The sequence below is a fragment of the Stegodyphus dumicola genome, chromosome 3, assembly GCF_044657685.1.
Source record: "Stegodyphus dumicola isolate Sdum_Otavi_A_Nest chromosome 3, ASM4465768v1".
Classification (NCBI taxonomy): Eukaryota; Metazoa; Arthropoda; class Arachnida; order Araneae; family Eresidae; genus Stegodyphus; species Stegodyphus dumicola.
Window position 1 is genome coordinate 235,172,536 of NC_140770.1, and position 16,664 is coordinate 235,189,199.

The 16,664-nt window shown below is 30.0% G+C and overlaps 1 protein-coding gene across 2 annotated transcripts in view; it reads right to left on the reverse strand.

Annotated features, from left to right (window-relative positions):
• Positions 1 to 16,664, reverse strand: part of Rme-8 (receptor mediated endocytosis 8) — a 196,094-nt gene that overhangs the window by 37,533 nt on the left and 141,897 nt on the right. For both annotated transcript variants that reach the window (XM_085813925.1, XM_085813926.1), the window contains 8 exons: positions 12,649 to 12,828; positions 12,391 to 12,558; positions 8,675 to 8,788; positions 8,410 to 8,526; positions 7,445 to 7,619; positions 7,256 to 7,347; positions 4,045 to 4,150; positions 3,886 to 3,960 (listed from right to left, as the gene is read on the reverse strand). In XM_085813925.1, the coding sequence (XP_085670051.1) occupies positions 3,886 to 3,960; positions 4,045 to 4,150; positions 7,256 to 7,347; positions 7,445 to 7,619; positions 8,410 to 8,526; positions 8,675 to 8,788; positions 12,391 to 12,558; positions 12,649 to 12,828 (1,027 nt within the window). The remainder of the gene's footprint in view (positions 1 to 3,885; positions 3,961 to 4,044; positions 4,151 to 7,255; positions 7,348 to 7,444; positions 7,620 to 8,409; positions 8,527 to 8,674; positions 8,789 to 12,390; positions 12,559 to 12,648; positions 12,829 to 16,664) is intronic.

Sequence of the window (16,664 nt, forward strand, 5' to 3'; positions counted from 1 at the left end):
ACAAACTGGCGGCTGCGAGAGAATTTTTTACCGATTTCAATGAAAATTGCCAAAAGATATACCTTATTGGTAAATATGTTACTATCAAAGAAAAATTAGAGAAATTTCGAGGGCGGTGTTCCTTTCGTCAATATATACCCAGCAACCCATCGAAGTATGGAATCAAAATATTTGCCTTAGTAGATTCAAGAACTTTCTGCAGCTATAACATGGAGATATACGCAAGACAACAGTCAGAAGGTCCCTTTAGATTTGAAAATTCTTCATTTGAAATTACAAAACGCCTGTGCACCCCTTTGTTTGGGCAGAAATGTAACAATGGATAATTGGTATACGAGTTATCCTCTAGCAAAAGGACTTTTGTCAAAGAAGTTAACTATTGCAGGAACCCTGAACAGAAACAAGGCTGAAATTCCCACCAAGTTCGTCCAAACAAAAACTAGGAACGGTTATTCTTCTATATTTGGGTTCTAAAAGAACGCGACAATAGTATCGTATGTGCCTAAAAAATCAAAATGTGTAGTTTTGTTATCTACAATGCATTGCGATGATGCCATTGATAAAAGTGATGATACGAAGAAACCAGAAATAATTTACTTTCATAATGCAATAAAAGGTGGTGTAGATAAAGTTGATGAAATGTTATCGACATCTCTCAAAACCAACAGAGGACCGATGGTCGTCTTTTACGGTGTTGAACATCACTGCAATAAATACCCGAGTTGCTTTATTCCCAACAAAGACCCCTCCCTTACAATATGGAAATAGTAGAAAATTCCTAAAAAATTTGGCTATATCTCTTATACAGCGCCTTACATAGAGATTACAAAAATTATGTCAATGTTTCCTAAAGTGGTTCGTGAAAGCATCGATAATGCAACTTCTAGTGTATCAGAATAACGCCCATCAAAGAAACCAAAACTCGACAAAGGCCGACGTGCTATGTGTCCAAGATCCAAAGACAATAAAACTACAATTTCTTGCAAAATATGTGATAATTTTTCATGTAAAATTCATTCTTCCTTTGTTTGCCAGAAGTATATGTTAGCTTCTGACTCCTGATTAGGTATATACTTATTTTGAATGGATTTTTATCTTAAATATTGAAATAAGTTTTTTAAGTAAAGAAGTATAGTTTCTAAATGAAATATTGCAATTATTGTTTATAATCAAATGATTTCTATAAAATATATAACACATTTTCCTAATGAAACTGATTGGGGTGACGCTGTCACCCCGCGCGATCTCCAACGTCAGTGTTGGGTGCGCGCCTTCTGTCGGGTTAACCTTCCAGCACACGCACTGGGCAATTTTACATGAGCGTGCGTGCGTCGTATTTTCTACGACATCCATTATTTTACCGTTTTTGCCACGAAAAACAACAGAAATGAGTGAATATTGATAATAAATTTGTTAAGAAATAAAATATGAATCTATTATTGCAAAATACAAATCACATTCAGATATAAGTAAATTATTTTTAAGTTCTTATGTTAGTGAGATGGAAATGCAATGAAGTTTTTCATTATAGAAATTTTTTAATTTATTATTTAATAATTATATTTTAAAATCGAAGCTAATTTTAATATTCATCAAAGGCAAGTATAGACAAATAAAAAAGGAAAACACCTTGGTACGAAAAAAAGTAAGTTTAGCATTACTTACTTCTGTAAGGAAATTACAGAAGTAAAGTTCTGTAAGGAAATTACAAAAATGCACTTTAACCTTTTCCGGCAAGCTACCTTTTAAAGTCGGAGTTAAAAAAAAAAAAAAAAAAAAAAAAAAAAAGTAGGCAGTCTAATTAGGCCTAGAGGAGTACACAAGTAAAATTTTAAGAAAATAGCATTTATCATTATAATTCTGTAGGTGTGCCCAAAGTGGCACACTGATTGAATAGAGCTTCCAAAAGAGTGCTAAAACAAGCATTGTGTCAATGAACTGACTGATGAGATGCGGAGAAACAAAGAATACAGACTCTCAGTTGTCCTAGATTATCAGGGAGCCCGGTCTGGGCACATCTAGGGTTCACCATTTGGTTTTAGGCAAGATTTCAAGGTAAAAATTTAAAACTAATATAGAATAAAGAGATTAGCATACAGCCAAAAAAATAACATAGAAATTTCTTTTCAAACAATTCCTTTTATACCCTAAAAAAATCTGGAAGATTCCTTTGAAAAATGAGGGTCTTAAAAAACTAACATGGCTAAAATATATGGACTGGTTTGTGTTGAGCTGCCATCTACTATAAATAAAGAAAGTTCAGAGTAACCTATAAATCCTTTTTCATTCAATTTTTCTGTGCGTACAGAAGGAAATTTTTAGGTGTGTCCAGACCAGACACACTGTGCCGCAAAGGGTTTAACTAACTTTAATATTTTTATTTATTTCTAAAATATAGAAATAAAAGAAAATAAGGAATGGAAATCGCTAATATTCTAAAAAGGTCATCCAAAGGTTTCCTTGTCTTCCTTTTCGTCATCAAATAATTCTTGAAGAATGCGAGCAAAATCAGCTGGTTGCACTTATTTTTTTGCCTTGAAAACCGATATAAAATTTACAGAGGCAAATGCATTCAAATTAAAATAATAATACGGCATTAAAATAATACACGGCAATTAATAACACAAAATTACAAAATATTTGAGAAAAAGAAATGTTTCGAATTTTCACCCATGAGCAAGCGCATGTCGTAAGCTTTACGAAAACGCTGCCACGTAGCGCAAAAGCCCAGTAAAAAGGAAAAAGTCAAATGACTTCTTATTGACACATTCCATGATGTGGGGAAGGGTAGAAAGGAGGAATAGAAATGACCTTCAGACGTCTTAGCTTCAATATGCGAAAAATGTGCATTAAAAACTGAATTTCTCCTAAATTTTGCACATATGCGCGTGCTGAAAGGTTAATATGTTATGTTTCAGTTGTAAATAAAAATAAGAAAAACTTGGACGACATATTCTTCATGTGAGACTTATGTCTGTTCTTTAATGTGATATAACATTTATATGTGTGATATTGCTATTGAATTGAATTTTATGGTTTAAGTGTGAAGAACATGATATTTAATAAATAAAGGTAACACACAAAACGTTAAAAAAGCCCCTTTGAGCGTAATATAAAATGTGAAAACTCTCAGTTTTTTTCTTTTTATATTTTTTAATTTTTAAGTAAGCTATTTTGAGGTATGTGTTTTTGCTTTGTTGGGAAAAGAGAACTGAATTAATTGAATGAGAAATATATCTCTAATGAAATTCAAGGAATTAGGTTTAAACCAAATGTAGCAAAAAATGCATATAATTTAATACTCCATACAAGGAAGTCATGTGGTGTACACATCAGATAGTGGCTTATCGAGAATCAACTGGAGTTACATCAAACAAAAGTGCAGATGTTACAAGTGCCTTATTATGTCAGAATTATACATAATTGGTGCTAAATCATACTGATTGGCAACAATTTTATGATAGATGGGATAATATGCAAGTACTGGTCTGACACATAAAATAGAATTACTCAAAATGAAAACTCTTTATCTAAATATCTATATATACTTTAATTAAGACAGGGAATAAATTAACAAGTTAACAGGCAAAAAATTTAAAGCTTAGCTGCTGGAAGACTAAACAAAATTATTCTTCAACAAACCAGTTTAGAGCCACATAATGGCAGATAAAGCATCCTCTAATATAGGAAAAACTAACTTCCAAATAAAAAAAGAAAAATCACATTTTTTTTTATTCATTGCAATTCACTTAATTTGTTAAAAATTACACTTTCATTAAACAACGAGGGCACTGCTTATTATACATTATTAGCTGAAAAGACTTATTTCTTTTTATGCAAAGTTAAACATGAAAAAATTCAGAAAGCGTTTAAAAATTACTCCACCTTTAGCCATTGCATCTTTGACTAGTTTTCCATTGGACATTAACGGCAAAAGAATTTCCAAGACAGTTATTTGACCTTAAAAACAAATAAAACTTTAATACAACTTGCTAACAAATAAGCATATTTAATGCAAAAGAAGATAATTTCATTTTAACTTACTAGCTGAGAGCTGAAAGGAATGTAAAACAAGGAGAAGATAAACAAGGACATCACTAGCAGCAATATCATTCACACATTCCTGGTTTCCAGTAACACCAGCAATGACCTAGCAAGTATAAACATTTAATTTTTATACCTACCATTTAAATGGTATACATGGTAGTCCTAACGCCACAACATTTTAAAAAATATAAAAAATTGAACAAATAGTACAGCAGATTGCAATTTGAAGGAAAATGGAGTAATGACAAGGATACTTTTTTACAACCAAAAAGGAAATATTTAATTCAAGCTTTCATTGATAAAAAGTATTAAAACATCTAAAAAATAATAACTACAATCAAAACAATACCAGAAATGGAACTGAATAGCTCTTCTGCTGACAAATACACCAAATAATTACTTTTGCAAAATATACTTTAATAATAATAATTACTTTTGCAATATTTTTCCTGCGCTAAACAATTTTTAACACTACACTAGATGCCATTATGTGCCCATGAAAGGCATTGTATTATATGTATAACAGTAAAAAATTAAAACTAAATATTGCCTTCAGAGGGACCTATAATCCTTGTGAATACATTTGTAAAAATATGTTGCTAGATTTTTACGTGCTTATGGATTATTCTAGCAGTTTTTTTTTTTTGTTTCAGTAAATAATATTTCTATATACTTAAAAGTATTTTTAAAAAGTTTAATGTGAACTTTGAGATTTAGATTCTGTTTTTTCAAGTACATATTGTTTAGAATAAAATTCTAATTATAAATTATTTATTAAGTCTGAAAGCATCAAAGTAGTATATGCTAGGATTTGAAAAACAACATCAGGAACAAACGATTTACATTATTTTGTTCATGCATTATTGTGAAGGAGTATTAGAAAAAACAATTTTGTCTAATACTCTTTGTTTCTTGTATGTTTAAATAAAATGATTAATTTGTTTTTAAATATGATAGTATAAATTCTTAATTATTCTTAATATATATCCTAAAAATGCTATAAAGTGTTCTGATAATTTTGTACAACTTTGTATCTCTCTATAACATCAAATTTTGTTTATCTGATCAACAGTCAACCAATGAGGAGATATCCAAAGTTCATGTGACACTGTCCAAGCTTTCTACAACCGAACATACAGGGTGATCAGCGAATAAGCACTGATTTCAAAATTAAATATCTCTACAACAAAGATCGATAGAATAGATACACCTTGTTTATCTGCCCATCAGTTTTATTAAGCTTATGAAAAGCTATCTTAAAAACAGGACTTTTCAGGTAAAAATTAATGACTCCCTCTCCTCAAGAAAAAGAATTAATTCAGGGCTTATTTGCTGACCATCCTGTATTTCTCTCTTTGTAAAAACAATAATACAAAGATTTCCTCTGGCATTTAATTTAACTGTGGTTGAGAATTGCTTCACTTTATTTTTCCTTATAAAATTAATATGTTTTAAAACAAAAACATTTACAAGCTAAGATACTCACTTTTATAAAACTGCTTTCATGTGACATTAAAAAAAACTTATTAGTGGCTTTATTATGTAAATGAAAGTCTTCTGCATTTATACCACAATTGAGAAACTCAACGATTTCAAAGTGAGCAATGACAACACTGAACAGAAAAAAAAGACATTTTTATCTCCAGCGCATGAGATTGTGTATCGAAAATTCTACAGGTATGCTCATTTGAGAATTATTTTGCAATATTGCTGCTGAATTGAATTTTATGGTTTAACTCTCTAGTTGATCATCCTGCGATTTCCGCGGGCATGCGCTTTTCTTCCTTTATTGAGGAGCCCATCCCATTTTTTCCAAGTTTAACCACTGAAATACGTTATATACAGTATTAGATGTTTAGTTTATGTTTTGGCCAACAGATATTGTTAGTTGTCCACTAAATTGTGGCGTTTGAAGGCACGTGGGTAATACCGCTCACATTCCACTATTTGCTGCTTTTTTCTTACAGAACTGACTGCTAGAAAACATTCAGTGATTATCTTGATTATTTAATTAAATAATTGAATTATTAATTAGATTTATTGATCAGATTAATAATTAGATTTATTGAATTTGGTGCAAAAACTGTGAAGTTGGACTTTGCCTTGAACCCTGTTTTGAACTCTATCATACTAAACTGCATTTCTAAGGTATTTTTCCCTCAGCACTTTATATTTTCTTAAATTTTACTTTTTTTATATTATGCAATAAATAGAAATCAACTGTAATTCTACTGAAATTTATTTAAAAAAAGATTTTTTTTTTTGGTGATAACATCTGAAATTGGCTTTTCAGGCAACTTAGTTTCTCATGATAAAAATCTATATAAAAAAAAATTTCTAGAAAGAAAAAGTGCATTTTTCAATTCTCCAATATACATAAATTTAAAATATGGGGAAAAAATTGAAGCGATTTCGGTCAACAAATTGAACAGTCAGAGGGTTAAGCGCAAAGAACATGATATTCAATTATTCAATAAATAAAGGTAACACACAAAATGTTAAAAAAAAAAAAAAAAAAAAAACTTTGGGTGTAATGTCAAATCTGAAAGCTTTCAGACTTTTTTTTGTGTGTGTTAGAGACAGAGTATACAGTTAAATCAACACAGTGATGCACAGCTGATGGTCCTATTGAAGTAACATATTTCAAAGCAAAAAATAGAAATATTTGAATGGCAGTGAACCACTCAGTGTAATTTTAACTGTGATGAAGCAAATAAATTTCCCATAAGGTTCTGAAAATTTTCCTTTAAGTCTTATTTTTTAAAGGCCCTTTCCTAAACCACATGATCACAAACAGGGAAAGTAAGCTATTTTCCAATAAATATGCCCTTTAAGCATAATTCAAGCTCTGCTTACACAGTGAAATTTTTTAAAATAATAAAATTTCAATACCAATACAATTTGCAAATAATGTAACATTTTCTTATATTTGCTTTTATTACGTTTTGGTAGTATATATTTTTTAAGCAGACGTTTCAATAAAAAATTATCTCTCTGTGCAGGCTACACAGTGATTTTTTATATTTTTATATATGAAATGTGTTTTTAGGGGTTAGCAAGCACTGGCAGGCATACTTTACTACGTACAAAGCTAGTGACAAGTACAGAGCAAATATCACTTTCTACCAGCAGTATTTGTCAAATTCCATAGATTACTGCTTTACAAGTAAAACTAGAAAACTTAGTGTTAAAAAACATTAATACTTACGTCAATAGCAAGGGCCTGCACATGAGGACAATTATCTAGCCTGAGAAGACTGAAAAGAAGTTTGAAATGTCCAATGCATTGCATTTCAACACCTTAAAAAAATGTTATAAATGAGTTTTACTTTTAAATAAGATAAAACATCAGTAATGTATAAAAATATATATAGTCAGATAAATTAAAATAATTTACCAGGATTGTTTCGAATAACATTTCGCAAAGCTTCTAATGCCATCTCCACATTTTTTAATCTAGTCTGATTTGTCTCAGCTTTAACTCCAGATGATTGTAAAGACATTAGAGAATAAAGATACTGAGCTTGGGAACATAAAAAGTCTAATAATTCTAAATTGAAATGTTTAGGATTCTGAAAAATAAGAATAAAATTTATTATATGCACACAGGAGCACTAATTTTGTCTACAGAATAAATTTTAACAATTAAAAATAATTTTAGTTTTTAATAATTTTTATAAGAAGTTCAAAATGAAGTTTCTGAAATAAAAAGATATAATTTTTTGTGCTTTAACTTTCAGTTCTAATGCAAAATGTTTCGCAAATCTGGCATATTCAATCTGACACAACAGTTTTTTTTAACCTTTATTTTCTCATCCTGCAGGTGTTCTTTTCATAAATTAAATTTTATGCCTAGTCTTATTACATTAGAGCAAGAACATCAAAAACATCTAAGAATCCTAACTGTTTTAAACTTCTCATGTCAATCCCACTGACTGATTTTAGACCTTTTGTAATAACCCTAATGATACATATTAATAACACAAATTAAAAGGAAAATTCACAAAATATCTGATGATATATTATAGACAGGTAAATAAATTATTTTATAAAAATTTTAAAAAATTCACACATGTGGAATTAAATGCTACAATATGGTTACCACTAGATTTTAATACTAAGAAGCTCTTCGATAATTTCTACTTCAGCAGGTAAACAATCTACACAAATTAAATAATGAGCTTTTGACTCAATCTGGCACTTCTGTTAGCCAGCCAGTAGCTCACCAACAAATTCAATAAAGCCTCTGTCGCAAAATACTTTTCTGCAGCAAACAGGATACTAACTAGCAATGTGTTATATTAAAAGAACATATTTATAATTATTTATTGTGAGATAGACAAGAAATTCGTTAAAACTTACTTCAAGTGGAAATGTAGGTTGCTCGTTATAAATCCGGACAAATACTCCTCCAATTATGAGCTCTGAACTATGAGCAGAAAATTTAAAGTCACTTCCATAAGTAGGATCACATTCACCCTGAAAAGAGTCTTTTATTAAAACACACACACACACACACAAAAAAAAAAAAAGAAGAAGAAGAAGAATTTATAAATACACATATATAACCTTTTAATTTTATTTCATAATGAGATGGAGTTACTTTACACTAAAAATGAATACTTACAGAACGTATTTTATTTTTACATTGGATTTCCAGATATTCATTCAGTTCTGCTCGAGTTGCATTATTCCAAATAAGATATGGATTTTCTGTATTACTATTCAATATTTTTAACACCTAGGAAAAAGTAACTAAATGAGATAAAACAGTTTATATATTTTCCAGAAAATAAAAGTTTTCAAGATAAAGGAACATTTAACTTCAATTGCAAATTTAGGTTAAATACGATTAAGCCTTTGTGCAGTGATAGAGTGGCTAATTTGACTTCCTGTGCCAGCCTGAGGATCTATAACCAAATCTCTTATACAGTCAAAAGTCGTTAATCCGGACTCGTCGGGACTTCGGCGATTCCGGATTATTGATTTTTCTGGATTATAGATCATCAGTTTAAATCTGGTAAAATGGCACGCAGAAATTATAAAATTAAAAATATGAAACCATAATTTACGAAATAAAGAACAATTATGATCTAAAGGGTATCAAAATTTATAAAAAAAAAAAAAAAAAAAAAGCTTAATATTTATTTGTTAACTTTATTAAACATTTCTTTCAATGTAAGTTGTTTAAGTTGCTTCGTTTTTTATGTGATAATACATTCTCTTTAATTCCATAAACAGACATAATTTCTTGTTCAGTTAAGTTCCGCTGTTCAAGTCCTATAATTGCTGTGTCGAGAATACCGACTAATTTGTCAATCGAAATTTTTTCGTTTTCAATAACCTCTGTTACTTTCTTCGCTATCGGAAGCGAATTATAATGACGAGGCATTTGATTTAAATAATATCAAAGACGGAGTACATCGAGAGGAAATACCACATTTAGTAAGCAATTATAAGCCAAATAAAATAAAAACATCTGCCCTTAAGATAAGGATAGTGTTGACAGATCAACTTCCAATTCATTGCGCTCCGCTCCCTGGGGATAAAGATAAACAAAGTTTAGATAAACAAACGTTAAAGTTTAGATAAACAAAAGATATGCCTTTATCCATTTTTTGCAGCAATTCCTTTTGCAGCAATTCCACTTTTTGTTTAATGGACTCTGAAAGATGCTTTTGCTTTGTATATCCTTTACATATTAGTAAATATATATCGGAAATTCTATTTGAAATAATCGAAAGTTCAAGCTTACTTTTATAAAATTGCTCTAACAGTCTGCAAAAAATAATAAGCCGGATCCAATTCGAAGATTAAGGAACAATGCAATCTGCGACATTAACTGAAATAGATAATTATATAATTTTAGCTTAGCTTATCCCTTCCGTTATACATTAAACGCGCATTCGTAAACGTATTTTGCGCACGCGCAAATCCGCAGCAGTAAAGGTCTTACACGCATGCGTCAACTCAACGCATGCGCAGAAAGTTTGTAGCTTTGAGGTCCGGATTATAGATCATTCCTGATTATGGGTGTCCGAATTAACGACTTTTGACTGTAGTAGCTTTACGGTTTCTTCAAGCCAAGTCCCCCTTGACCAGGCTGTCTATCAAGTGATCCAGCGCTTAAAAAGCAGCTCCAAATTTTATATGACATACTTAAGGATATTCAAATCTTGGGCAAACTCTATTTGTGTTTGACCTCTGCTGAATCTACTAATTATCTGCCACTTTTGACTTTCACTTAAATGCTGCCTTTGAGCCATAAGTACTGAATACTGATCACTCTCAAAAACCATATTCATATTAAACAACACTACAGACCAGAATTGCTACGCGTGTCCATTGCATCACATTGCAAATCCTCGAATTTACATATTTCCAGCACTAACGTATGCGCGAAAGAACAATTTTGCATTCAATTCTATTTAATTAACATTAATTACAGCAATGAGCACTGGTTATAACATAAACTTAATGAGCATATTTTTTCTCATTATCCTTTAATTTTAACGGCCAGTGTAAATCTTACTCAAAGGTTTAGAATTGTAAATTTGATTAACCTTTTTTTCATAGTTGTCAAAAGACAAATACCCTCAATTACAAATTTTGGTAATAATAATGATTGCTTTGTTTTGGAATACATTTATACGCAAACAGTTTTTTTATGCAGATCAAAATTAAACAAGTCAATCCGAATGACTGATGTATTTATACAACTTGTGATAATTCTTTGAAATTTTTCTCCTAGGTCATACTATCAAAAACTAAATGACAAGAGTTATTGTTGCGGCTGAATGCTGAAGTAACAAATAAAGTTTATGATTATTTACATACAAATATATGCATTGTTTCTATATGCAGCAAAGAAAAATTTAATAAATAAATGAACGATAACAGGTTGCCACTATTTATTCTTATGTTTTATGTCATTTGGAAAATGTTCAAAACAAGTTATTTAGTGGTTAATTCAACATATTAGAATTATTTAAAAGAAATCTCAATCTGAAATTTTCATATTTAGTTATCAACGTATTTAAGTTGTACCAACATATTTGAACTGTACCCATATAACTAGCAGAAATTTCTAACAGATCTCAACCTTTAGATTTTGAAGAGAAAATAAATATAAATTGTAATATTTTCCTTTGTGGGCCCATTGGCTATTTTCATATCATGCACTGGGCCTGCAGACAATCTGAGTTTGAGATTACTCCAAGAAGGCAAGTAATCTGATATAATTTGAAAGATGCAGCTGGATTGCAAGCCATTTACAGTTTGGATCACCTCCTCTAATTTTTATTCTTGATTAAATCTATGCTGCTGGATTAATAATTTATCAGGGCTGTTGTCCAAACTTCTCCCAGCACCATGATATACATGTTCTTTTAACACTGCTTCGTAATATCGCCCCCAATGGTAGGCCCTCAGCTGACTTCAGCTTGGCCACAGCTAAGGGCTTAAGTGGTGGTCACTTTGTTATGGAAATACCTAACAGGTGCAGACAGATACAATGATGCCTTCTCTAGGATTCGAATCCAGGCCCTTTCGTATAGCAGTAGGCTCCCCTAATCACTGTACCATATGGATGGCTTGCTTCATAATATAAAAAACTACAATATTATTCAATTTTATCAAAGCAAGCTTGCTGATCAACCAAGACAATGAGTACAGACAACCAATGGAAACCAACTGGTAATTCAAAATAAGTAGAATCTGACTGATATAAACATTATTTTTAACAAAAAGTAATATGTGCCACTAGCTATGGAATTAACTACAAGCAAAAGATTTTCTTTCAACAAGTTTAGCTCACGAATGTTGTTTCGTATACTTCCCATCTAATAATACACAATAAATCAAGATATTTTTTCATTTCAATTTTCATTGTATCAGGATATTTTTTCATTGCATGCCCAAGCTGATTCAATAAAGTAATTAGTTACAACAAAAAAGAATACGATAATTGCCATGAAAAGTTGTAGTACTTATAATAAAAATTTAAACCATCATGTAATAAGTACTTTATTCTTTATAACTAATAGGAATACACATGGATGCAATTAAAGGCTTTTGTTAAAATACAGTTATTTTAAATTAGAAATATTCAGTATTTCAAAACAAAATCGAATAATCAAATGATTTCTTCTAATAATATTCAAACTTCATAATCACAAAGAGTTGCTTTTAAATGAAAAAGAATTTGGGCAGCTGTTCTGAGAATTCATTCTAAAAATCAGATAGACACTAATGCAAGTCATTAAAACTTGTCATCATTAATTAAATTAAAAGTAATTTTTAATTGCAGATTAAATTACACCACATAAATATCACAGTACTTACTTCAGCAACATCACCATGCCCAAGTTGATTTACTAAATAAGGTGTTAACATAGCAGTCAGAGACATATGCACTGCATCATTTTTTGGTGTTTCATCTTCTCCAGAACCATAACCTCCTATTCTACTTAAGGCATTAATGCTAAGTTTGGCTAGTTGATTTGCAATCTCCTGAAAATGTAAAATAAATGTTAATATTTAAAATTCTTGAAACTACTGCTACTATAGATATGAACAGTAATCCTGACATAAAAATAATACCTGCTTGTTTGATTCCTCTGCTCTCTCAACACCACCTTCTTCTAAAGTGTAATCATAATTGAAAAGGAATTTAAGTAAATGAAACAAAACACCTGCTTGATATAAATGAGTCTGGAGAACATCATTTATGGCCAAAGCACTGATACATTCCACAACGACAGCACACAATTTTGTTAGATGCTATGAAAAGGAAAAAAGCCCAAAATCACTGCCAATTGGACATATCAAAAGAAATTAATTTTAAAAAGATAAAACTTAGCATCAGAACTGATATACAATAAAATCTTAAATACTATACTTCAAAAGGTAAAGCAATATTTCCCTCTATAGCAGCAAATACAAAAAAAAAATAAGAACAAAAACATGTACTCAGTGTAAGAACACATAACTAATTAGAAATTTCAAGCGTACTAATAGGAAACAAAACTCCTAAAACCTTTTCTTGTTAAAAATCTGAATATGAAGCAAGTAAGAAAAAATGTTCTAAGAAAGATAAAAGTAAACAAAGATTAAAATATGGATCACTAAAGATAAATAAAGATTATATTTTTATATATTTCTTATACATAAAAATTCTTATATATGCTAAAAGGCCTCCAAGAATTCTAACTGGCCTATTATGTTATTCTTTGATATTTGGAGAAAGACAACTGAAAAATGTAGTTTTGTGACTGATGAAAATGTGCAATCAATGATTTAAGAATTCTTTCCCTCCCCTTAATGTGAACTTTCAAAGCATTCCTTTTTGAACAATGCATATTAAGTCACAGGCGAGGAAAGCTACAGCCATCTTACAGTTTCATATATAATATAATTCAACTTTAAAAAAAAAAAAAAAGAGATATCTTTTAATAGCCTATATAAAATCGGAACTCCTGGGTATCTGCCTTAATATAAATTAATCAAATAAGGAAAGTTTTGAAATTTTGCGCATGATCTTATGATTGGGGGGGGGGAATTATAAATCAGGCATTTGGCACCCATGTTGAAAACTCCCTTTTCTCAGTTTCAGCCAATCAAATTACTCCCCTTTACCTAAAAATGTAAAGGCTTCAGTTGACAATAAGATTTTCTGAATTCTACTTCTAACACTGATAAAAAAACTTCTGATTTAGTTGATGATATTAGTTCAGACTTGTACCTACCTACCTTTAGCCTTTAAATAACTTGATTTAATTGCTTCTCATTCATTTTCCCAACAATACCTGGCAAAGGCGATTTTGCTTCCTATCATTTGAACAGAAACTTTCAATAGTTTTTCTGGGTTTACCTTCTATGCACAAAATTCTTCTAGTTTCATTTTTAAACTTACAGAAGGAATTACTGCTTGATTTTAGAAACTAAAGTTCTGAATGCTTTCTTATATTACAGCAATTTCTATTAAAAATTTTTATCATTTTTGGATTAAAATAGAAAATTACACTTAAACCTGAATGATTATATTCTTCGATATACATCACTGAAATTAACTTATCCTGTATGTCATATATGTTGAAACAACCAGTTTACAACAATTATTCTCAATAGTAATTACTTTGATTGATTGGTTGGTTATTTTATGTTTTCCTTGTACTTTAGTCCATATAGTTGCTTGAGGCTAACTTTACAGTTTTGGAAAGATGCATTTACACTAATTACAGAAAATTTACTTCTAGCTTACAAATGAATTGTTTCTCAAATAATGAAAAACAGTGTGTGGTGTGTCTTTTACACACCAGCATGACTAAAATAGCACATCCAAAGGTTTAAAAAACATACATTTTAAGTATGCACATTACAGCAAATTATACATTAGTTTTAATCATCCATTCCTTCCAAAAGCATTTTTTAATTTCATTCAGTTGCATTGATCTAAATGAAAAGTATTTAAGCCTACTTCTAAACATATAAAACAAGAGATTTTAGAGCTTGTTTTCATTGTCTTCAGTAACATCTGTCTGTGAGTTTGGGGGGGGGCATTATCTTACATCAATGGTACTCAAACTTTATGACAGTGTGACCTCATAAAAATGCAAAAGACCTAAAAATGATTTCATGTAACCAATAAGATCATTAATCCTTAGTTATATACCATCATTTCAGACTTTGTAGGATTTTTATCCACCTTGTGACTCCAGTATGAATTTTGTGCTTTTTTGGGTGTAACCCATAGTTTGAATACCACTGTTTAAAAGCAAACTACAATGCGATGATGATGAGCAATATGACGAATTTTCCCTTTTTATATACTTTAAAAATTTTTGCGAATTTTAAGCTCACACTAAAATACTTTTACAATAACAAAGTTATAATCTTTTAAGTGCTCGTTCTTAAAATTTCTAGAAAATAAAGATTGAAGTTTAGTAACTGAAATGAAATCAATTTAGGTATAATGAAACTGGAAATAAATGACTGGTCAGTCAAAGTCAACTTTAAAAATGAAATATGTAACAGTTTAATACATTGTTACACTTAGTAAAGCTTGCATAATTCAAATTACCTGGTGTAAAAACTGCAAAAGTTTTTTACAAAATTTATTGGTTTGTGGTGTGACCCTACATTAGGAATAAATTATGCCGTCATAATAATTTTGATGTTAATGACACAAGCAAAATGCCATTGAAATTTAAATTATGCCATCATAATAATTTTGATGTTAATGACACAAGTAAAATGCCATTGAAATTTAAATTATGCACTAATATACCATGTTTCTTTTCACAGACTAAAAACAACACTATTCACAGCTTATTTATGTATTATTGTGGCTACTTTATTCCATGCAAATTATGATGCATTCCTCTGTATTATTAAATAAAGTGAACCTAGGCTGAACATATGCTGTTTCCTACATTTCATGTGCACCTACTTAAACTGTAGAATATATTACAAGTATTTGCTACTTCCAAGGACGTAAAGTAAGCTGCAAATGTTCTGTTTAATATATTTTGTTGTTTTACTTAAAATGCAAATTGTGCTAAGTACATTATATATCAACATGCAGTGTATAATGCATGTGAACTGAATATGGTCAGCCATCACGCATTGTGTGTTAAGTGCCGTTAACTATATATATTAACTATGCACCCTATATATATGAATTAGATTAGCTCTATATCTATATTAATTGTGAATCTGTTGCATGTTTTATGAAACTAACAATTTAAAACTTCATTTCCCTTTCACCGATAGCATCTTCTCCAATAATTTACACAGTCTCTCCTCCCACCAAAGTATACCGTTTACTGGGATAGTGTAACAATTAAAGTATGGCCGAGTTTTATGGCAGAAACCATCTGGTAGCATGTATTATTGTTATGAAATTCTCAAAAAGATGATCTGAAATAAGGTCTTAACACTCTAAACCAGGAGTTCTCAATAGGGGCAGGGGATTTTATAGTTTCAGGGGTCAGTCTTTTAGTTACCTGTCTGAAATTTAGTTTTAATTTATGAATATGAAAAACTACTTTTATTCCAGCTTTTGTATTTATCAACATTTTCATTATATTTCTTGTTTAATTTATATAATACATATGAATTGATATTTTTAAAAAAGCAAAATTTTAATTTTCTTATATTATGGTTCTTACTTTCATTACAATATGAAAATAAAATTTTACTTTATGGAACATGAATCATTTGCATATTAATAAATCTAAAATTTATCACTGTTGGCTCTAAATTGACAATATTTTCTTTTTGCTGAAATTATCTAAAAATTCCTTCAGCTTATAAATTAGGTTTGTATTTCATCAAAATACACATAGTTGAAATAAAATCAGAATTCAATTTAGAAAGACATGAAGACAACATGAAAGCCTATCCAAGTTTTATATATTATTTTGAAATAAAAGAAACTATGTAGAAGACTTGAAAATTAAGGTTAAAAAGACCACTCACTGCATATATTTATACAATCTCTCTATATAATAAACTATTGTAAAACGTTAGCACATTATTTTACTGCACTGTTTCAATATTTGCCTATTATTTATTCCTGTAATATAAGGTGATAGTACTTAAATCTATTGGCAGTG